Raw genomic sequence first — 19,969 nt, forward strand, 5'->3', positions numbered from 1 at the left:
TCCACATAGATATACCCTACTACTGATGAGGTCCACGTAGATATACCCTACTACTGTTGAGGTCCAGGTAGATATACCCTACTACTGACGAGGTCCACGTAGATATACCCTACTACTGATGAGGTCCACGTAGATATACCCTACTACTGTTGAGGTCCAGGTAGATATACCCTACTACTGACGAGGTCCACGTAGATATACCCTACTACTGACGAGGTCCACGTAGATATACCCTACTACTACTGATGAGGTCCACGTAGATATACCCTACTACTGATGAGGTCCACGTAGATATACCCTACTACTGATGAGGTCCACGTAGATATACCCTACTACTGACGAGGTCCACATAGATATACCCTACTACTACTGATGAGGTCCACGTAGATATACCCTACTACTACTGATGAGGTCCACGTAGATATACCCTACTACTGACGAGGTCCACGTAGATATACCCTACTACTGATGAGGTCCACGTAGATATACCCTACTACTACTGATGAGGTCCACGTAGATATACCCTACTACTGAAGAGGTCCACGTAGATATACCCTACTACTACTGATGAGGTCCACGTAGATATACCCTACTACTACTGATGAGGTCCACGTAGATATACCCTACTACTACTGATGAGGTCCACGTAGATATACCCTACTACTACTGATGAGGTCCACGTAGATATACCCTACTACTGATTAGGTCCACGTAGATATACCCTACTACTGAAGAGGTCCACGTAGATATATCCTACTACTACTGAAGAGGTCCACATAGATATACCCTACTACTGATGAGGTCCACGTAGATATACCCTACTACTACTGATGAGGTCCACGTAGATATACCCTACTACTACTGATGAGGTCCACGTAGATATACCCTACTACTGATGAGGTCCAGGTAGATATACCCTACTACTACAGATTGATGAGGTCCACGTAGATATACCCTACTACTGATGAGGTCCACGTAGATATACCCTACTACTGATGAGGTCCACGTAGATATACCCTACTACTACTGATGAGGTCCACGTAGATATACCCTACTACTACTGATGAGGTCCACGTAGATATACCCTACTGCTGATGAGGTCCACGTAGACATACCCTACTACTACTGATGAGGTCCACGTAGATATACCCTACTACTACTGATGAGGTCCACGTAGATATACCCTACTACTACTGATGAGGTCCACGTAGATATATCCTACTACTACTGATGAGGTCCACGTAGATATACCCTACTACTGATGAGGTCCACGTAGATATACCCTACTACTGATGAGGTCCACGTAGATATACCCTACTGCTGATGAGGTCCACGTAGACATACCCTACTACTACAGATTGATGAGGTCCACGTAGATATACCCTACTACTACAGATTGATTGATGGTCCAGATCTAAAAGTGATCTTGCCTTTTACATTTGAGTAATTTAGCAGTCTCTCTTATCCAAAGGGACTTAGTTCGTGCTTTCATCTAAAAGGGAATACTGCAGGTTTAGGTTTCTGTTAAACATTCTGATTGGTTTCATCCTTCCAACTAAAAGTCCCAATACGACATATCACTTTCACGACGTCAAAGCCACAACGTTTTGTTGGTATAGGAGTTTTTTTTAATGAATATAATTCAAATTGTGAAGAAAGTGTACGTACAATTAGATGGAATAAAATCAATCTTTGTTAGATTTGTGGAATATATATTGCGCAACATTGTATGATAGCTAGGTGAGACGACACACATCACAGTCGTAAGTAGCTAGGAGAAACGACCACAGCACAGTCATAGTAAATAGCTAGGTGAGACGACACACATCACAGTCGTAAGTAGCTAAGAGAAACGACCACAGCACAGTCATAGTAAGTAGCTCAGTGAGACGACCACAGCACAGTCGTAAGACATCCTTAAGATTATCTTTGAGGTTGGGTTGCAGACGTTTTCGGAAGATGGGCAATGGAGTCTTAGCATCAGGGGGCAGCTGTTTCCTCCATTGGGGTCACCGGATAGGGAAGCGCTTTGACTGGGCTGAGCAGAAGCTGACCTCCTGTAGGGATGGAATGGCCAAGAGACCAGAGGTGGGTTGGGATGTTGGGTTTGAGCATAGCCTGAAGGTAGGGAGGGGTGGTTCCTCTTGCTATTCCATGGTCTTTCAGAGGATGCGAGCTCCTTTGACTGAAGCCAGTGGAGTGTACGGAGGAGCAGGGTGACATGGGAGAACTTGAGAAAGTTGAACACCTGACGGGCTGCAGCCTTCTGGATTAGTTGCAGTAGTCCAGATGGGATATGACGAGTACCCGGATTAGGACCTGCACCGCTTCCTGTGTGAGGTCAGGTCGTACTCTACAGATGTCGTAGAGCATGAAACCCCAGGAGTGATTCCCTACTAGGATGTTTGCAGAGAACGACAGGGTGGTCCAGGGTCACGCTAAGGTTCTTTGCACCCTGGGAGGGGGACACCGAACTCTGATGGAGAGGTCGAGCGGACAGGTCTTCCCTGGCAGCTCTATCTTGTTGAGGTTGAGCTTGAGGTGGTGGGCCAACATCCAAGCTGAGATATCTGTCAAGTACGCTGAGATGCGTGTCGCCACCTGGTTATCAGAAGCGGGGAATGTGAAAAGTAGTTGTCATCCACATAGCAATGGTAGCAGAGACCATGTGAGGATATAGTATAGCCGAGTGACTTTGTGTAAAGAGAGGAGGGCCTAGAACCGAGCCCGGGGGGACACCAGTAGTGAGAGCACATGGTGTAGACACAGATCCTCTCCACGCCACCTTGTAGGAGTGACCTACCAAGTTGGATGCATTCTGGGAGTGTGCAATGCCTGAGGCGCCCAGACCTGAGAGGGTGGAAAGGAGGATCTGATGGATCACGGTGTTGAAGGCAGCGGAGAGATCTAGGAGGATGAGGAGTCAGCTTTGGCAGTGCGGAGAGCCTCCGTGGCGTAGTGAAGAGCAGTCTCTGTTGAGTGACCCCGTCTTGAAGCCTGACTGGTTAGGGTCAAAGAGATAATTCGTAGAGAAATAACGAGAGATTTGGTAAGAGGGAGCACGCTCAAGTGTTTTAGAAAGAAGGGGTACCAGATGTTTTTGATGTCAGAGGGGTCGAGTCTTGGTTTCTTGAGGAGGGGAGCGACTCCGGCCACCTTGAAGTGAGAGGGGACGCAGCAAGTGGTCAGGGTAGAGTTGATGAGGAATGGGAGAAGGTCTCCAGAGAAAGTCTAGAGAAGGGAAGAAGGGATGAGGGCGAGTGGGCAGATTGTCCGGTGGCTGGACATCATTAGTCGCAGGATTTCATCTGGAGAGTGAAGGTAAAAAGAGGACAAGGAAAGTTCCCTGTGAGTGGACTCAGTTGGTTGAGTGAATGATGTCGTTAACCTTTTTTTCAAAGTGGTTGACAAAGTCATCTGCAGAAAGGGAGGGAAGGGGTGGAAGATTAAGGACGGGAGAAGGTGAAAAAGTTTCCCAGGGTTGGAGGCAGAGGCTTGGAATTTAGAGTGATAGGAAGGGGCTTCAGCAGCAGATACAGAAGAAGAAAATGTAGCAAGGAGAGAGTGGAAGGATGATAGAACCTCTAAAAATGTACTTTTCCTCAGCTATCTGCAGCCCTGTTCTGTGATCACTCAGTGAGTCACTCAGCCAAAGAGCAGGAGGGGAGGGAGGAGGGTAGGGTTGACGAGGCAGACAGGAGGGAGAAGGATTTAGGGGAAGGATGTGATTATGGAATAGAAGAGGAGAGCAGTTGGGGAGGGCGAGCGAAGATTACGACGGTGCATGACCATCTGGGTAGGGGCTGAGTGGGTAATGTTGGAAGAGCGAGGAAAAGAAAGTAGTGATCAGAGACCTGGAGGGGGGGTTGCAGTGAGCTCAGTAGGTGAATATGCTTGACCTAAAGATGAGGTCAAGCATATTGCCTGCCTTGTGAGTGGGAGGGGGAAAAGGGTGAGGTCAAAAGAGGCAAGCCGGGGAAAGAAAGAGGTGGAAAGAAATGAATCGAAGTATGGAAGTTGAAGTCACCCAGTACGATGAGTGGTGTGATATTGTCATCTTATCAAGGTGTCATTGAGGAACTTACCAAGAACACCTAGTGGTGCATCCTCGTATGATGATGCAAAATATGCATAATTTGATTTCATACAGGGATAATGTCTGTATTTTGAAAGTTACATATCTTGAAACCCTGATTTGCTGACGGTCCCAAAATGTTTTGCTTATGTGAACAATGGACTAATGAAACCAAATACCAACATAGTTTTTGGGTGGAATTTTCTTTTAAATTTGAATGGACAAGTGACAGCATGGCATTTTAAATGAGGAGATGGACAGGTGAGAGAGGGGGAAAAAGAGAATCTCCAGTTTCTCTTTTATAATCTTCTCTCTCTCTCTTCCAACAGTGCGGCAGGACCCCATGCTCGGCGCCTCCGAGATGTTCAACAGCTTTCTAAGGAAAGCCCAGCAGGTTGGTACTGTAGCTAGTTGTTATTACCCCCTGGCTTTCTTACTGTTCTGTCTGTAGCTAGCTGTCCTTTACTCCCGGCTGTGCATTTGTTCTGTTCAACGTAGCTGATCTATGTTCAGAGCAGTTCTGTTCAACGTAGCTGATCTATGTTCAGAGCAGTTCTGTTCAACGTAGCTGATCTATGTTCATAGCAGTTCTGTTCAACGTAGCTGATCTATGTTCAGAGCAGTTCTGTTCTACGTAGCTGATCTATGTTCAGAGCAGTTCTGTTCTACGTAGGACGTCTCGTCAGGAGGCGTGTGTGTCGGTTCATCAGGAAGCTGTGGGTGTTTTTAAGTTATATCAGTCTTGGAGTACACCGTCCAATGAAATGCTTCCTTGCAGGTTCCCTCTCGATAATGCAACAACCATAAGAGATAAGAAAAGACATGAATAAAAAGTAAATGGCTCAGTAGAATAGAATATCTAAACTCAGCCAAAAAAAAGAAACATCCTCTCACTGTCAACTGCGTTTTATTTTCAGAAAACTTAAAATGTGTAAATATTTGTATGAACATAACGAGATTCAACAACTGAGACAAACTGAACAGGTTCCACAGACACGTGACTGACAGAAATGGAATAATGTGTCCCTGAACAAAGGGGTGGTCAAAATCAAAAGTAATCGTCAGTATCTGGTGTGGCCACCAGCTGCATTAAGTACTGCAGTGCATCTCCTCCTCATGGACTGCACCAGATGTGCCAGTTCTTGCTGTGAGATGTTACCCAACTCTTCCACCAAGGCACCTACAAGTTTACGGACATTTCTGGCCCTAGCCCTCACCCTCCGATCCAAAAGGTCCCAGACGTGCTTAATGGGATTGAGATCCAGGCTCTTCGCTGACCATAGCAGAACCTGTCTTGCAGGAAATCACACACAGAACCAGCAGTATGACTGGTGGCATTGTCATGCTGGAAGGTCATGTCAGGATGAGCCTGCAGGAAGGATACCACATGAGGGAGGAGGATGTCTTTCCCTGTCATGCACAGCGCTGAGATCGCAACAAGCTCAGTCCGATGATGCTGTGACACCGCCCCAGATCATGACAGACCCTTCACCTCCAAATTGATCCTGCTCCAGTGTACAGGCCTTGGTGTAATGCTCATTCCTTCGACGATAAACACGAATCCAACCATCACCCCTGGTGAGACAAAACTGCAACTCGTCAGTGAAGAGCACTTTTTGCCAGTCCTGTCTGGTCCAGCGACGGTGGGTTTGTGCCCATAGGCGATGTTGTTGCCGGTGTTATCTGGTGAGGACCTGCATTGCAACAGGCCAACAAGCCCTCAGTCCAGCCTCTCTTAGCCTATTGCAGACAGTCTGAGCACTGGTGGAGGGATTGTGCGTTCCTGGTGTAACTCCGGCAGGTGTTGTTACCATCCTGTATCTGTCCCGCGGGTGTGATGTTCGGATGTACCGATCCTGTGCAGGTGTTGTTACACGTGGTCTGCCACTGCGAGGACGATCAGCTGTCCGTCCTGTCTCCCTGTAGCCCTCTCTTAGGCGTCTCACAGTACGGACTTTGCAATTTATTGCCCTGGCCACATCTGCAGTCCTCATGCCTCCTTGCAGCATGCCTAAGGCACGTTCACGCAGATGAGCAGGGACCCTGGGAACCTTTCGGTTGGTGTTTTTCAGTCAGTAGGAAGGCCTCTTTAGTGTCCTAAGTTCTCATAACTGTGACCTTAATTGCCTACCGTCTGTAAGCTGTTAGTGTCTTAACGACCGTTCCACAGGTGCATGTTCATTAATTGTTTATGGTTCATGGGATGGGAAACCGTATTAAAACGCTTTACAATGAAAAAAAAAAGATCTGTGAAGTTATTTGGATTTTTTTCAGAATTATCTCAAGACAGGGTCCTGAAAAAGGGATGTTTCTTTTTTTTTGCTGAATTTATATATATATATATATATATATATATATATATATATATATATATATATATATATATATATATATATATATATATATATATATATTTCATAAATACAGGAAGGCACTCACCAATATTTATGTTTTGGGAAAGGGTGGATTGGAGAGCAAGTGTTTTTACATTGTGCAGTATTTAGCGATAATAAATGCGTCTCGGAGCATCAGTCGTTGTGCGTGCGAAGGTACAGGCCAGTTGAAGTGTGTCAGTTCTGTTCTACGTAAAACAGACTCCTCAGCAGACTGTTAGCTCTTTGATGCTCTGTTAGCCATGTGGCACACACACACACACACACACACACACACACACACACACACACACACACACACACACACACACACACACACACACACACACACACACACACACACACACACACACACACACACACACACACACACACACTGCTGACTCAGTAATTGCTTCAGTCTTGGTAATAGTTATCAGCCACAGTTTGACATTCACATAGTTCACACGTGGATGTGTGTGTGTGTGTGTGTGGGTGTGTGTGTGTGTGGGTGTGGGTGTGTGTGTGTGGGTGGACAGCATGGTGGACAATGCAGGCAGGGTTTTTTTGGGGAAGGCTGCTCATACCGTTCTATTCTCCTGCGCGTGTGTGTGCGTGTGTGTGTGAACTCTAGTGTATATGTTAAAGGATTATTTCAGACACATCACTATGGTGACAGAACCTCCCCACCATTGGTCAGTTTGAGCCACTCAGCTATACGCAGCCAGTGTAGGAGTTGAATCCTCTCTACCGTGGTTACTGTGTAATCTGCCATTAACGAAGGAAGAACAGATGTTTTAAACGTGAGAGGCGTTATGAGTCAATGTGTGTACATTACTATCATACAGTATGCCAAATCATGAGGTACAAACATACTTATGTTGAATGGTATTTTAGATTTCTTCTCTAAAACACAGAAGACGTTATAGAGAGAATCGATCCAGGGAGTGTGTGTGTGTGTGTGTGTGTTTTGGTATACCCAGAGCTTTTTGTTAACTGCGTTCCTTTCCTAGAAAACTGCTTCCTCCGTTGCTTGTTAGCATATAGATGGAACGTTGAAATGATTGATTCGGAATGAATATTCATGACGTTCACAGTAAATCAATGCTAGTGTTCCCATTGGCTCATAGCGGGATGCTATTGCTGCTCAGTGAAGGCTAGTTTTCCTATTGGTTGATAGTGTGAGCCATCACTCACCCCAGGAGGTGACCTGACTGTGCTGCTAGGCTGCATGGCGTAAGTCTACTTTCATCAGATATGTCATTCAAGGTGGTGTACACCCTGCGTCTCTCTAGATCTCTCTATTTTATCACCCCCCCCCACCCTCCTCTGCATCCCTTCATCATCCCTCATCTCTCCCTCTTCCCCCTCCCTCCTCTCCCCTACCTCATGCTGAAATGACAACAGCAGAATAGAGAATGAGTTCTTAGCCAGCAGCCAGCCAGCCTGGTCTCGGCACTTTATCGGAGCCACACACACACACACACACACTTCCCCAGCAATCCAGATACACTCTGACACCTCCTGTCTAGCAGTGGGGGACAGGGAAAGATTAAACATTAATTCACCCAGCATGGGCACGAAAGCTGAGAGGAGGAGGAGGAAGCAGGCAGAAGGTTAGCTGCTTAGATAGACTTAAATTATTTTTTTCTTATTCATTTATTACAATAAAAAAAAATATATTTGATCCCCTTTTTCTCCCAATTTTGCACCCGACCCCCGCCACAAGGAGTCGCTAGAGCTCAATGAGCCAAGTAAAGCCCCCCCCCCCCGGCCAAACCCTCCCCTAACTCGGACGACGCTGGGCCAATTGTGCGAGCTTCTCTGCTTTTTAAATTTATTGTCGTCTTCCTCCTGTCAATGTAGGATTGTCATGCTTTTTGAGGACGTCTGTAATAAGACACTATGTAACTATATGGTGTCATAGAAGCATAAAATCCAGATACTGACTTTACCCTGCGTCTCTTACAGGGAGAGAGGGGATAGATAAAAACCTACTTCCCTGACTGGAGAGAACTAACTCTCTGGTCTGTACTGACTACACTGTCTGTCATGGAACACATTCTGTCTGTCATGGAACACATTCTGTCTGTCATGGAACACATCCTGTCTGTCATGGAACACATCCTGTCTGTCATGGAACACATTCTATCTGTCATGGAACACATTCTGTCTGTCTGTCATGGAACACATTCTGTCTGTCTGTCTGTCATGGAACACATTCTGTCTGTCTGTCATGGAACACATTCTGTCTGTCTGTCATGGAACACATTCTGTCTGTCTGTCATGGAACACATTCTGTCTGTCTGTCATGGAACACATTCTGTCTGTCATGGAACACATTCTGTCTGTCATGGAATACATTCTGTCTGTCAGTCATGGAACACATTCTGTCTGTCTGTCATGGAACACATTCTGTCTGTCTGTCATGGAACACATTCTGTCTGTCAGTCATGGAACACATTCTGTCTGTCTGTCATGGAACACATTCTGTCTGTCTGTCATGGAACACATTCTGTCTGTCTGTCATGGAACACATTCTGTCTGTCTGTCATGGAACACATTCTGTCTGTCTGTCATGGAACACATTCTGTCTGTCTGTCATGGAACACATTCTGTCTGTCTGTCATGGAACACATTCTGTCTGTCTGTCATGGAACACATTCTGTCTGTCTGTCATGGAACACATTCTGTCTGTCTGTCATGGAACACATTTTGTCTGTCTGTCATGGAACACATTCTGTCTGTCTGTCATGGAACACATTCTGTCTGTCTGTCATGGAACACATTCTGTCTGTCTGTCATGGAACACATTCTGTCTGTCATGGAACACATTCTGTCTGTCTGTCATGGAACACATTCTGTCTGTCTGTCATGGAACACATTCTGTCTGTCAGTCATGGAACACATTCTGTCTGTCAGTCATGGAACACATTCTGTCTGTCAGTCATGGAACACATTCTGTCTGTCAGTCATGGAACACATTCTGTCTGTCAGTCATGGAACACATTCTGTCTGTCTGTCATGGAACACATTCTGTCTGTCTGTCATGGAACACATTCTGTCTGTCAGTCATGGAACACATTCTGTCTGTCTGTCATGGAACACATTCTGTCTGTCAGTCATGGAACACATTCTGTCTGTCATGGAATACATTCTGTCTGTCAGTCATGGAACACATTCTGTCTGTCATGGAATACATTCTGTCTGTCAGTCATGGAACACATTCTGTCTGTCAGTCATGGAACACATTCTGTCTGTCAGTCATGGAACACATTCTGTCTGTCATGGAACACATTCTGTCTGTCTGTCATGGAACACATTCTGTCTGTCTGTCATGGAACACATTCTGTCTGTCAGTCATGGAACACATTCTGTCTGTCAGTCATGGAACACATTCTGTCTGTCAGTCATGGAACACATTCTGTCTGTCAGTCATGGAACACATTCTGTCTGTCAGTCATGGAACACATTCTGTCTGTCTGTCATGGAACACATTCTGTCTGTCTGTCATGGAACACATTCTGTCTGTCAGTCATGGAACACATTCTGTCTGTCTGTCATGGAACACATTCTGTCTGTCAGTCATGGAACACATTCTGTCTGTCATGGAATACATTCTGTCTGTCAGTCATGGAACACATTCTGTCTGTCATGGAATACATTCTGTCTGTCAGTCATGGAACACATTCTGTCTGTCAGTCATGGAACACATTCTGTCTGTCAGTCATGGAACACATTCTGTCTGTCATGGAATACATTCTGTCTGTCAGTCATGGAACACATTCTGTCTGTCTGTCATGGAACACATTCTGTCTGTCTGTCATGGAACGCATTCTGTCTGTCTGTCATGGAACACATTCTGTCTGTCTGTCATGGAACACATTCTGTCTGTCATGGAACACATTCTGTCTGTCATGGAATACATTCTGTCTGTCAGTCATGGAACACATTCTGTCTGTCATGGAACACATTCTGTCAGTCATGGAACACATTCTGTCAGTCATGGAACACATTCTGTCTGTCAGTCATGGAACACATTCTGTCTGTCAGTCATGGAACACATTCTGTCAGTCATGGAACACATTCTGTCAGTCATGGAACACATTCTGTCAGTCATGGAACACATTCTGTCTGTCAGTCATGGAACACATTCTGTCTGTCAGTCATGGAACACATTCTGTCTGTCAGTCATGGAACACATTCTGTCTGTCAGTCATGGAACACATTCTGTCTGTCAGTCATGGAACACATTCTGTCTGTCAGTCATGGAACACATTCTGTCTGTCATGGAATACATTCTGTCTGTCTGTCATGGAACACATTCTGTCTGTCAGTCATGGAACACATTCTGTCTGTCTGTCATGGAACACATTCTGTCTGTCTGTCATGGAACACATTCTGTCTGTCTGTCATGGAACACATTCTGTCTGTCTGTCATGGAACACATTCTGTCTGTCAGTCATGGAACACATTCTGTCTGTCAGTCATGGAACACATTCTGTCTGTCTGTCATGGAACACATTCTGTCTGTCTGTCATGGAACACATTCTGTCTGTCAGTCATGGAACACATTCTGTCTGTCAGTCATGGAACACATTCTGTCTGTCAGTCATGGAACACATTCTGTCTGTCTGTCATGGAACACATTCTGTCTGTCATGGAACACATTCTGTCTGTCATGGAACACATTCTGTCTGTCATGGAACACATTCTGTCTGTCAGTCATGGAACACATTCTGTCTGTCAGTCATGGAACACATTCTGTCTGTCAGTCATGGAACACATTCTGTCTGTCAGTCATGGAACACATTCTGTCTGTCATGGAACACATTCTGTCTGTCATGGAACACATTCTGTCTTCTGTAACCTGTATATAACCTGTCAATACCGTACAGGAGACCCAGCAGATCCCAACCGAAGAGGTTCCTCTGGAGATCTACCTGTCTAACGGCCAGAAGGTCGAGGTCAGCATCCTGACCTCCAACCAAACAGAGGACGTCCTCGAGGTAAAAACCGTCTCGCCTGGGTTTCAAAAGACACAGATTCATAATCCAGAGTCAGACTTCTACTGGATGTTAGTAATCGGTGTTGAAGAGTTCATAGAGTGAACACAATATACTGAATGTTTTTTATATATACAATGAATAGCCATACCAACACTACCAGGAACCCTCTGGAAGCTTAGGGAAAATTCACTCTGGATATTCTTCAGTCATAGGAGACGGCAGCATTCTCTCCCAGACAGCTGTTACTATAACATATAGCTGTAAAGGCAGCATTCTCTCCCAGACAGCTGTTACTATAACATATAGCTGTAAAGGCAGCATTCTCTCCCAGACAGCTGTTACTATAACATATAGCTGTAAAGGCAGCATTCTCTCCCAGACAGCTGTTACTATAACATATAGCTGTAAAGGCAGCATTCTCTCCCAGACAGCTGTTACTATAACATATAGCTGTAAAGGCAGCATTCTCTCCCAGATACATTCAGAACCGTTATGTTGAACAGACAGCTGTTACTATAACATATAGCTGTAAAGGCAGCATTCTCTCCCAGACAGCTGTTACTATAACATATAGCTGTGAAGGCAGCATTCTCTCCCAGACAGCTGTTACTATAACATATAGCTGTAAAGGCAGCATTCTCTCCCAGACAGCTGTTACTATAACATATAGCTGTAAAGGCAGCATTCTCTCCCAGACAGCTGTTACTATAACATATAGCTGTAAAGGCAGCATTCTCTCCCAGACAGCTGTTACTATAACATATAGCTGTAAAGGCAGCATTCTCTCCCAGACAGCTGTTACTATAACATATAGCTGTAAAGGCAGCATTCTCTCCCAGACAGCTGTTACTATAACATATAGCTGTAAAGGCAGCATTCTCTCCCAGACAGCTGTTACTATAACATATAGCTGTAAAGGCAGCATTCTCTCCCAGACAGCTGTTACTATAACATATAGCTGTAAAGGCAGCATTCTCTCCCAGACAGCTGTTACTATAACATATAGCTGTAAAGGCAGCATTCTCTCCCAGACAGCTGTTACTATAACATATAGCTGTAAAGGCAGCATTCTCTCCCAGACAGCTGTTACTATAACATATAGCTGTAAAGGCAGCATTCTCTCCCAGACAGCTGTTACTATAACATATAGCTGTAAAGGCAGCATTCTCTCCCAGACAGCTGTTACTATAACATATAGCTGTAAAGGCAGCATTCTCTCCCAGACAGCTGTTACTATAACATATAGCTGTGAAGGCAGCATTCTCTCCCAGACAGCTGTTACTATAACATATAGCTGTAAAGGCAGCATTCTCTCCCAGACAGCTGTTACTATAACATATAGCTGTGAAGGCAGCATTCTCTCCCAGACAGCTGTTACTATAACATATAGCTGTAAAGGCAGCATTCTCTCCCAGACAGCTGTTACTATAACATATAGCTGTAAAGGCAGCATTCTCTCCCAGACAGCTGTTACTATAACATATAGCTGTAAAGGCAGCATTCTCTCCCAGACAGCTGTTACTATAACATATAGCTGTAAAGGCAGCATTCTCTCCCAGACAGCTGTTACTATAACATATAGCTGTAAAGGCAGCATTCTCTCCCAGACAGCTGTTACTATAACATATAGCTGTAAAGGCAGCATTCTCTCCCAGACAGCTGTTACTATAACATATAGCTGTAAAGGCAGCATTCTCTCCCAGACAGCTGTTACTATAACATATAGCTGTAAAGGCAGCATTCTCTCCCAGACAGCTGTTACTATAACATATAGCTGTAAAGGCAGCATTCTCTCCCAGACAGCTGTTACTATAACATATAGCTGTAAAGGCAGCATTCTCTCCCAGACAGCTGTTACTATAACATATAGCTGTAAAGGCAGCATTCTCTCCCAGACAGCTGTTACTATAACATATAGCTGTAAAGGCAGCATTCTCTCCCAGACAGCTGTTACTATAACATATAGCTGTAAAGGCAGCATTCTCTCCCAGACAGCTGTTACTATAACATATAGCTGTGAAGGCAGCATTCTCTCTCAGACAGCTGTTACTATAACATATAGCTGTGAAGGCAGCATTCTCTCCCAGACAGCTGTTACTATAACATATAGCTGTGAAGGCAGCATTCTCTCTCAGACAGCTGTTACTATAACATATAGCTGTAAAGGCAGCATTCTCTCTCAGACAACTGTTACTATAACATATAGCTGTAAAGGCAGCATTCTCTCCCAGACAGCTGTTACTATAACATATAGCTGTAAAGGCAGCATTCTCTCCCAGATAGCTGTTACTTCAACATAACGGCTCTGAATCTGCTACTATAACTGTGTTCTCCATAAAAGGATGTTATATTCGAGAAGGACTTGACCGTATAGCTGTCAGTCAGTGGATGAAATGCTTTTTAAAAGCTACAGTATGTTTTTGTACGAGTTGTGGTTTCATATCTAACACACAAAAAAAAGATGAACCAGAGATGATCCTCCTGTCTGTTTTCTGATTCGCAGGCCGTTGCGTCAAAACTGGACCTTCCTGATGAGCTGGTTGGTTATTTCAGCCTCTTCCTGGTTCGAGAAGGAGTGGACGGGGGATTAACGTGTAAGCATTCAACTTTAACCCTCCGCTAACCGTTCAGAGGACTGGAATACAGTGGTGTCTGAATGAAATGCAATCTGAAAGGCCAAATGGCTCTCTCTCCTATACCAGGGATGCAATCTGAAAGGCCAAATGGCTCTCTCTCCTATACCAGGGATGCAATCTGAAAGGCCAAATGGCTCTCTCTCCTATACCAGGGATGCAATCTGAAAGGCCAAATGGCTCTCTCTCCTATACCAGGGATGCAATCTGAAAGGCCAAATGGCTCTCTCTCCTATACCAGGGATGCAATCTGAAAGGCCAAATGGCTCTCTCTCCTATACCAGGGATGGAGTGGGGGCCACAACAAAATTCTGACTTCATAATGAGGGGCTGCAGTGGCTTGTGGGTCCTCGTACCCACACATGCAGTCAGAGCCGGCCGTGCACGGCCTTTTTGGAGACCCTAACGCTTCGATCACACCAGAAATACATTCATTTCCGATGAAAAACGCTGCGTTTGCCTTGCAGCAATTGCGTTGCGGAGGCAGTCGCAGTGCGTTCTGTGTGGGCGGTGTGTACATTTAGGATTTATCAAACGTATGTGTCAAACTCTATGTGTGGACGGCTTGACAGAAATTGTAGCAGAAGGTGAATGTTGAACTGTTACAGACATATCCAGATGACGCTGGGCACTATTTTGCGTCACGACGATGTCGGTGTGATAGAAGTGTTACTATGACCGTGATGTGGTCGTTTCACTGAGCTATCTTAAAGGGATACTTTGGGATTTTGACAACGATGCCCTTTTATCTACTTCCACAGAGTCCGATGAACTCGTGGATATACTTTTTATGGCTCCGTGTCCATTATGAAGGAAGTTAGAGGTAGTTTCACAAGCAAGAGCTAGCTAACTAGCGTTACCCGTAGCACAATGACTGGAAGTCTATCTCATTGTGCTAATGCTAGTTAGCAATTGCGCTAGCTAGCAACATCCTTCAGACTGCATGCAGAGACTTAAAAAAAGAAATGGTATACACAAGTGTGTCGGTGTGATAGAAGCGTAAAAACAAAATGTAAAAACATATTTTTTTTTAAATACAAAATGTCATAACAAATGTTATAAAAACATTTTTTTTTTTTTTTTTTTTATAACAAATTTCATGCAATTCACCTTATATTGTCATACAGTTTTACAGTTCATTTCCTGTAGTTCTACACGGTTTCCTATAGGAGAGAAGTGTTTGCAGTTTTGAATATGTTATCTGAGTGAGAGTGACTAACAAAATGAATGGCGGCCCCTCGGGTCAGTAATTCAATCATGATTACAACAGGTTTAGATGGGTTAGTTAGTCTAGCCAGCGATCTAAAACGTGTTGGCTGACCTGGCATTCTTGATAAACACGGAAACTGTTGAGCGTGAAAAAACCCAGCAGCGTTGCAGTTCTTGACACAAACCGGTGCAGCTGGCACCTACTACCATACCCTGTTCAAAGGCACTTAAATATTTTACCTTGGCCATTCACCCTCTGAATGGTACAAAATCCATGTCTCAAGGCTTAAACATCCTTCTTTAACCCGTCTCCTCCCCTTCATCTACACTGATTGATTTGGATTTAACCAGTGACATCAATAAGGGATCATAGCTTTCATCTGGTCAGACGATGTCATGGAATGAGCAGGTGTTCTTAATGTTTTGTACACTCAGTCTATATCCCCTACATACTTACACTACCCTATGGGCCCTGGTCAAAAGTAGTGCACTAAATAGGGAATAGGGTGCCATTTGAGATGTCACTAGTTACCACAGCCACAAAGTGAAAATAATTGTCTATTGTAAAAGTCATGAAAACAAAAATTAACTTATTGGTCTTCATTTAAGTTTAGGGTCTACACACAGATTTTAAGAATAGAAATTGTAGAAATATAGGTAGGGTTTAGCCAGACGTGACTTTGTGGCAGTGGTAGCTTGTGATTACCACAGAATTGTTCTAGCTGGCTAGGGGGATGTTTTGTGACAGACATGAGAGAGAAACAATAACTCCTGTTGGTGACGGTCTCTCTAGTGTCTCCTGTTGTTGACGGGCTCTCTAGTGTCTCCTGTTGATGACGGTCTCTCCAGTGTCTCCTGTTGTTGACGGTCTCTCTAGTGTCTCCTGTTGATGACGGTCTCTCGCTCTCTAGTGTCTCCAGTTGTTGACGGTCTCTCTAGTGTCTCCTGTTGTTGACGGTCTCTCCAGTGTCTCCTGTTGTTGACGGTCTCTCCAGTGTCTCCTGTTGTTGACGGTCTCTCTAGTGTCTCCTGTTGATGACGGTCTCTCGCTCTCTAGTGTCTCCAGTTGTTGACGGTCTCTCTAGTGTCTCCTGTTGTTGACGGTCTCTCTAGTGTCTCCTGTTGTTGACGGTCTCTCCAGTGTCTCCTGTTGATGACGGTCTCTCCAGTGTCTCCTGTTGTTGACGGTCTCTCTAGTGTCTCCTGTTGATGACGGTCTCTCGCTCTCTAGTGTCTCCAGTTGTTGACGGTCTCTAGTGTCTCCTGTTGTTGACGGTCTCTCTAGTGTCTCCTGTTGTTGACGGTCTCTCTAGTGTCTCTTGTTGTTGACGGTCTCTCTAGTGTCTCCTTTTGTTGACGGGTCTCTCTAGTGTCTCCTGTTGTTGACGGTCTCTCTAGTGTCTCCTGTTGTTGACGGTCTCTCTAGTGTCTCCTGTTGTTGACGGTCTCTCCAGTGTCTCCTGTTGATGACGGTCTCTCCAGTGTCTCCTGTTGTTGACGGTCTCTCTAGTGTCTCCTGTTGATGACGGTCTCTCGCTCTCTAGTGTCTCCAGTTGTTGACGGTCTCTAGTGTCTCCAGTTGTTGACGGTCTCTAGTGTCTCCTGTTGTTGACGGTCTCTCTAGTGTCTCCTGTTGTTGACGGTCTCTCTAGTGTCTCCTGTTGTTGATGGTCTCTCTAGTGTCTCTTGTTGTTGACGGTCTCTCTAGTGTCTCCTTTTGTTGACGGGTCTCTCTAGTGTCTCCTGTTGTTGACGGGCTCTCTAGTGTCACCTGTTGTTGACGGGCTCTCTAGTGTCTCCTGTTGTTGACGGGCTCTCTAGTGTCTCTTGTTGTTGACGGGCTCTCTAGTGTCTCTTGTTGTTGCCGGTCTCTCTAGTGTCTCTTGTTGTTGACGGGCTCTCTAGTGTCTCTTGTTGTTGCCGGGCTCTCTAGTGTCTCTTGTTGTTGACGGTCTCTCTAGTGTCTCTTGTTGTTGACGGTCTCTCTAGTGTCTCTTGTTGTTGCCGGGCTCTCTAGTGTCTCCTGTTGTTGACGGTCTCTCTAGTGTCTCTTGTTGTTGATGGGCTCTCTAGTGTCTCTTGTTGTTGCCGGGCTCTCTAGTGTCTCCTGTTGTTGACGGGCTCTTGCTCTAGTGTCTCTTGTTGTTGACGGGCTCTTGCTCTAGTGTCTCTTGTTGTTGACGGGCTCTCTAGTGTCTCCTGTTGTTGACGGGCTCTCTAGTGTCTCCTGTTGTTGACGGTCTCTCTAGTGTCTCTTGTTGTTGACGGTCTCTCTAGTGTCTCTTGTTGTTGATGGGCTCTCTAGTGTCTCCTGTTGTTGACGGTCTCTCTAGTGTCTCTTGTTGTTGACGGGCTCTTGCTCTAGTGTCTCTTGTTGTTGACGGGCTCTCTAGTGTCTCCTGTTGTTGACGGTCTCTCTAGTGTCTCTTGTTGTTGACAGGCTCTTGCTCTAGTGTCTCCTTTTCACTCCACATTACTCCAACAACAATAGAGAGACCACATGACCTTTGTTTTGGAGGTGTTCAGAACAAGGTTAAGGGTAGATAAAGCTTGTTGGACACTAAGAAAGCTTTGTTGTCGAGCATTTAACACAAAATCCGGGGAGGTGCCAGCACGTGGGGCCTAGGATCGAGCCTTGGGGTACTCCCATGGTGACAGGCAGTGGCTGAGTCATCAAATGTTCTGACTTTATACACTGCACTCTTTGAGAGGGGTAGTTAGCAAACCAGGCCAACGACCCCTCAGAGACACCATTACTCCTTCGCCGGCCCACAAGAATGGAATGGTCTACCGTATCAAAAGATTTGGCCAAGTCAATAAAAATAGCAGCACAACATTGCTTAGAATCAAGGGGAATGGTGACATCATTGAGGACCTTTTAAGGTTGCAGTGACACATCCATAACCTGAGCGGAAACCAGATTACACACCAGAGAGAATACTATAGACATACCAGAGACAATACTATAGACATACCAGAGAGAATACTATAGACATACCAGAGAGAATACTATAGACATACCCGAGAGAATACTATAGACATACCAGAGAGAATACTATAGACATCAAGAAAGCCAGCCAGTTGATTATGGACAAGTTTTTCCCAACACTTTTGATAAACAGGGCGCAATAGAAATAGGCCTATAACAGTTAGTGGTGGTTCTGTCCAGATGGACCCTGCTGGGTTCCGTCCAGATGGACCCTGCTGGGTTCCGTCCAGATGGACCCTGCTGGGTTCCGTCCAGATGGACCCTGCTGGGTTCTGTCCAGATGGACCCTGCTGGGTTCTGTCCAGATGGACCCTGCTGGGTTCTGTCCAGATGGACCCTGCTGGGTTCTGTCCAGATGGACCCTGCTGGGTTCCGTCCAGATGGACCCTGCTGGGTTCCGTCCAGATGGACCCTGCTGGGTTCCGTCCAGATGGACCCTGCTGGGTTCCGTCCAGATGGACCCTGCTGGGTTCCGTCCAGATGGACCCTGTTGGGTTCCGTCCAGATGGACCCTGCTGGGTTCCGTCCAGATGGACCCTGCTGGGTTCCGTCCAGATGGACCCTGCTGGGTTCTGTCCAGATGGACTGTCCTCATCTGTCTGTCTCTCTCTCTCTCTTTCTCTCTCCAGTTGTGAGGAAGCTGCAGGAGTTTGAGTTACCGTACGTATCGGTCACCAGCTTACGAAGCTCAGAGTTTCGCATCATCCTGCGGAAAAGGTATCTCTACTCCTCTACCCTCTCTACGTGTTGATTGTCATGTTCTAACTACTTGTCTAGATGTGCAGCTCCAATCAGAACTACAGTCATTTGGATTGAATAGCTGGCAATTAAATGCAGCAGAGATACTCAACAAATGTCAACCACTCGGCTCTTTTTAGGAAGAAGCAACTGTAACAAGGTTTCTCTCCTTCCAAGTAGCCGACAAGTGAGGACCAGTCTGGATTCTCTAATCTAGCTACATAATCTCTTCCCATAGATGATCTCGTGAAACCGTTTGACTACACCGCGAACCTTACCGAGAGATGTCACCAGTACTGGTACTGTGACCTCCCCAGACACTTGGGTATCCCGAGTTGTCCCAGTATGAGTCCAGCTGGTTTATATAAAGTGAAGCCATCTGGTACAGAGAGAAATATAACAGATTGACTGAAGAACGAAGAGTTTTATCATGAGCAACAAACAAAAAAATACTTCAAGGAAGTCTGGTCCTCTGGCTACCATGTGTGTTAGTGACGTGAGGTTCCAGTCTGCAGTCTGAGACCGGATAACTTCTCCCCTCCTCGACTTGTAGCACCTGTCTTATTTCAACTTCCTCCGTCTCTCTCTGCTTCTCTTTGATCTTCCTCCCCCCTCTCTCTCTCTCTCTCTCTCGCTTTGGCTCTCTCATTCTCTCTCTCTCGCACGCTCTCTTTCTTTCTCTCTCTCCTGACTCATAACATGCATTTACGACACAACACAGACACTTTCACTCATCATATGCTGCTGCTACTCTTTATTTTACTCTTATTATCATCTATCCTGATGCCTAGTCACTTTACCCTGCCTTCGTGTACATATCTACCTCAAATACCGTATTATTATCTATCCTGATGCCTAGTCACTTTACCCTGCCTTCATGTACATATCTACCTCTAATACCTTATTATTATCTATCCTGATGTCTAGTCACTTTACCCTGCCTT

The 19,969-nt window shown here is 45.3% G+C and overlaps 1 protein-coding gene across 2 annotated transcripts in view; it reads left to right on the forward strand.

Moving 5' to 3' along the window:
• The window catches only part of LOC135557990 (sorting nexin-17), an 86,911-nt gene that overhangs the window by 32,419 nt on the left and 34,523 nt on the right, over positions 1–19,969 (forward strand). For both annotated transcript variants that reach the window (XM_064991749.1, XM_064991748.1), the window contains exons 4-7: positions 4,405–4,469; positions 11,346–11,456; positions 13,960–14,050; positions 18,917–19,004. In XM_064991749.1, the coding sequence (XP_064847821.1) occupies positions 4,405–4,469; positions 11,346–11,456; positions 13,960–14,050; positions 18,917–19,004 (355 nt within the window). The remainder of the gene's footprint in view (positions 1–4,404; positions 4,470–11,345; positions 11,457–13,959; positions 14,051–18,916; positions 19,005–19,969) is intronic.

The sequence above is a fragment of the Oncorhynchus masou genome, chromosome 16 (genome assembly GCF_036934945.1).
Source record: "Oncorhynchus masou masou isolate Uvic2021 chromosome 16, UVic_Omas_1.1, whole genome shotgun sequence".
Classification (NCBI taxonomy): domain Eukaryota; kingdom Metazoa; phylum Chordata; class Actinopteri; order Salmoniformes; family Salmonidae; genus Oncorhynchus; species Oncorhynchus masou.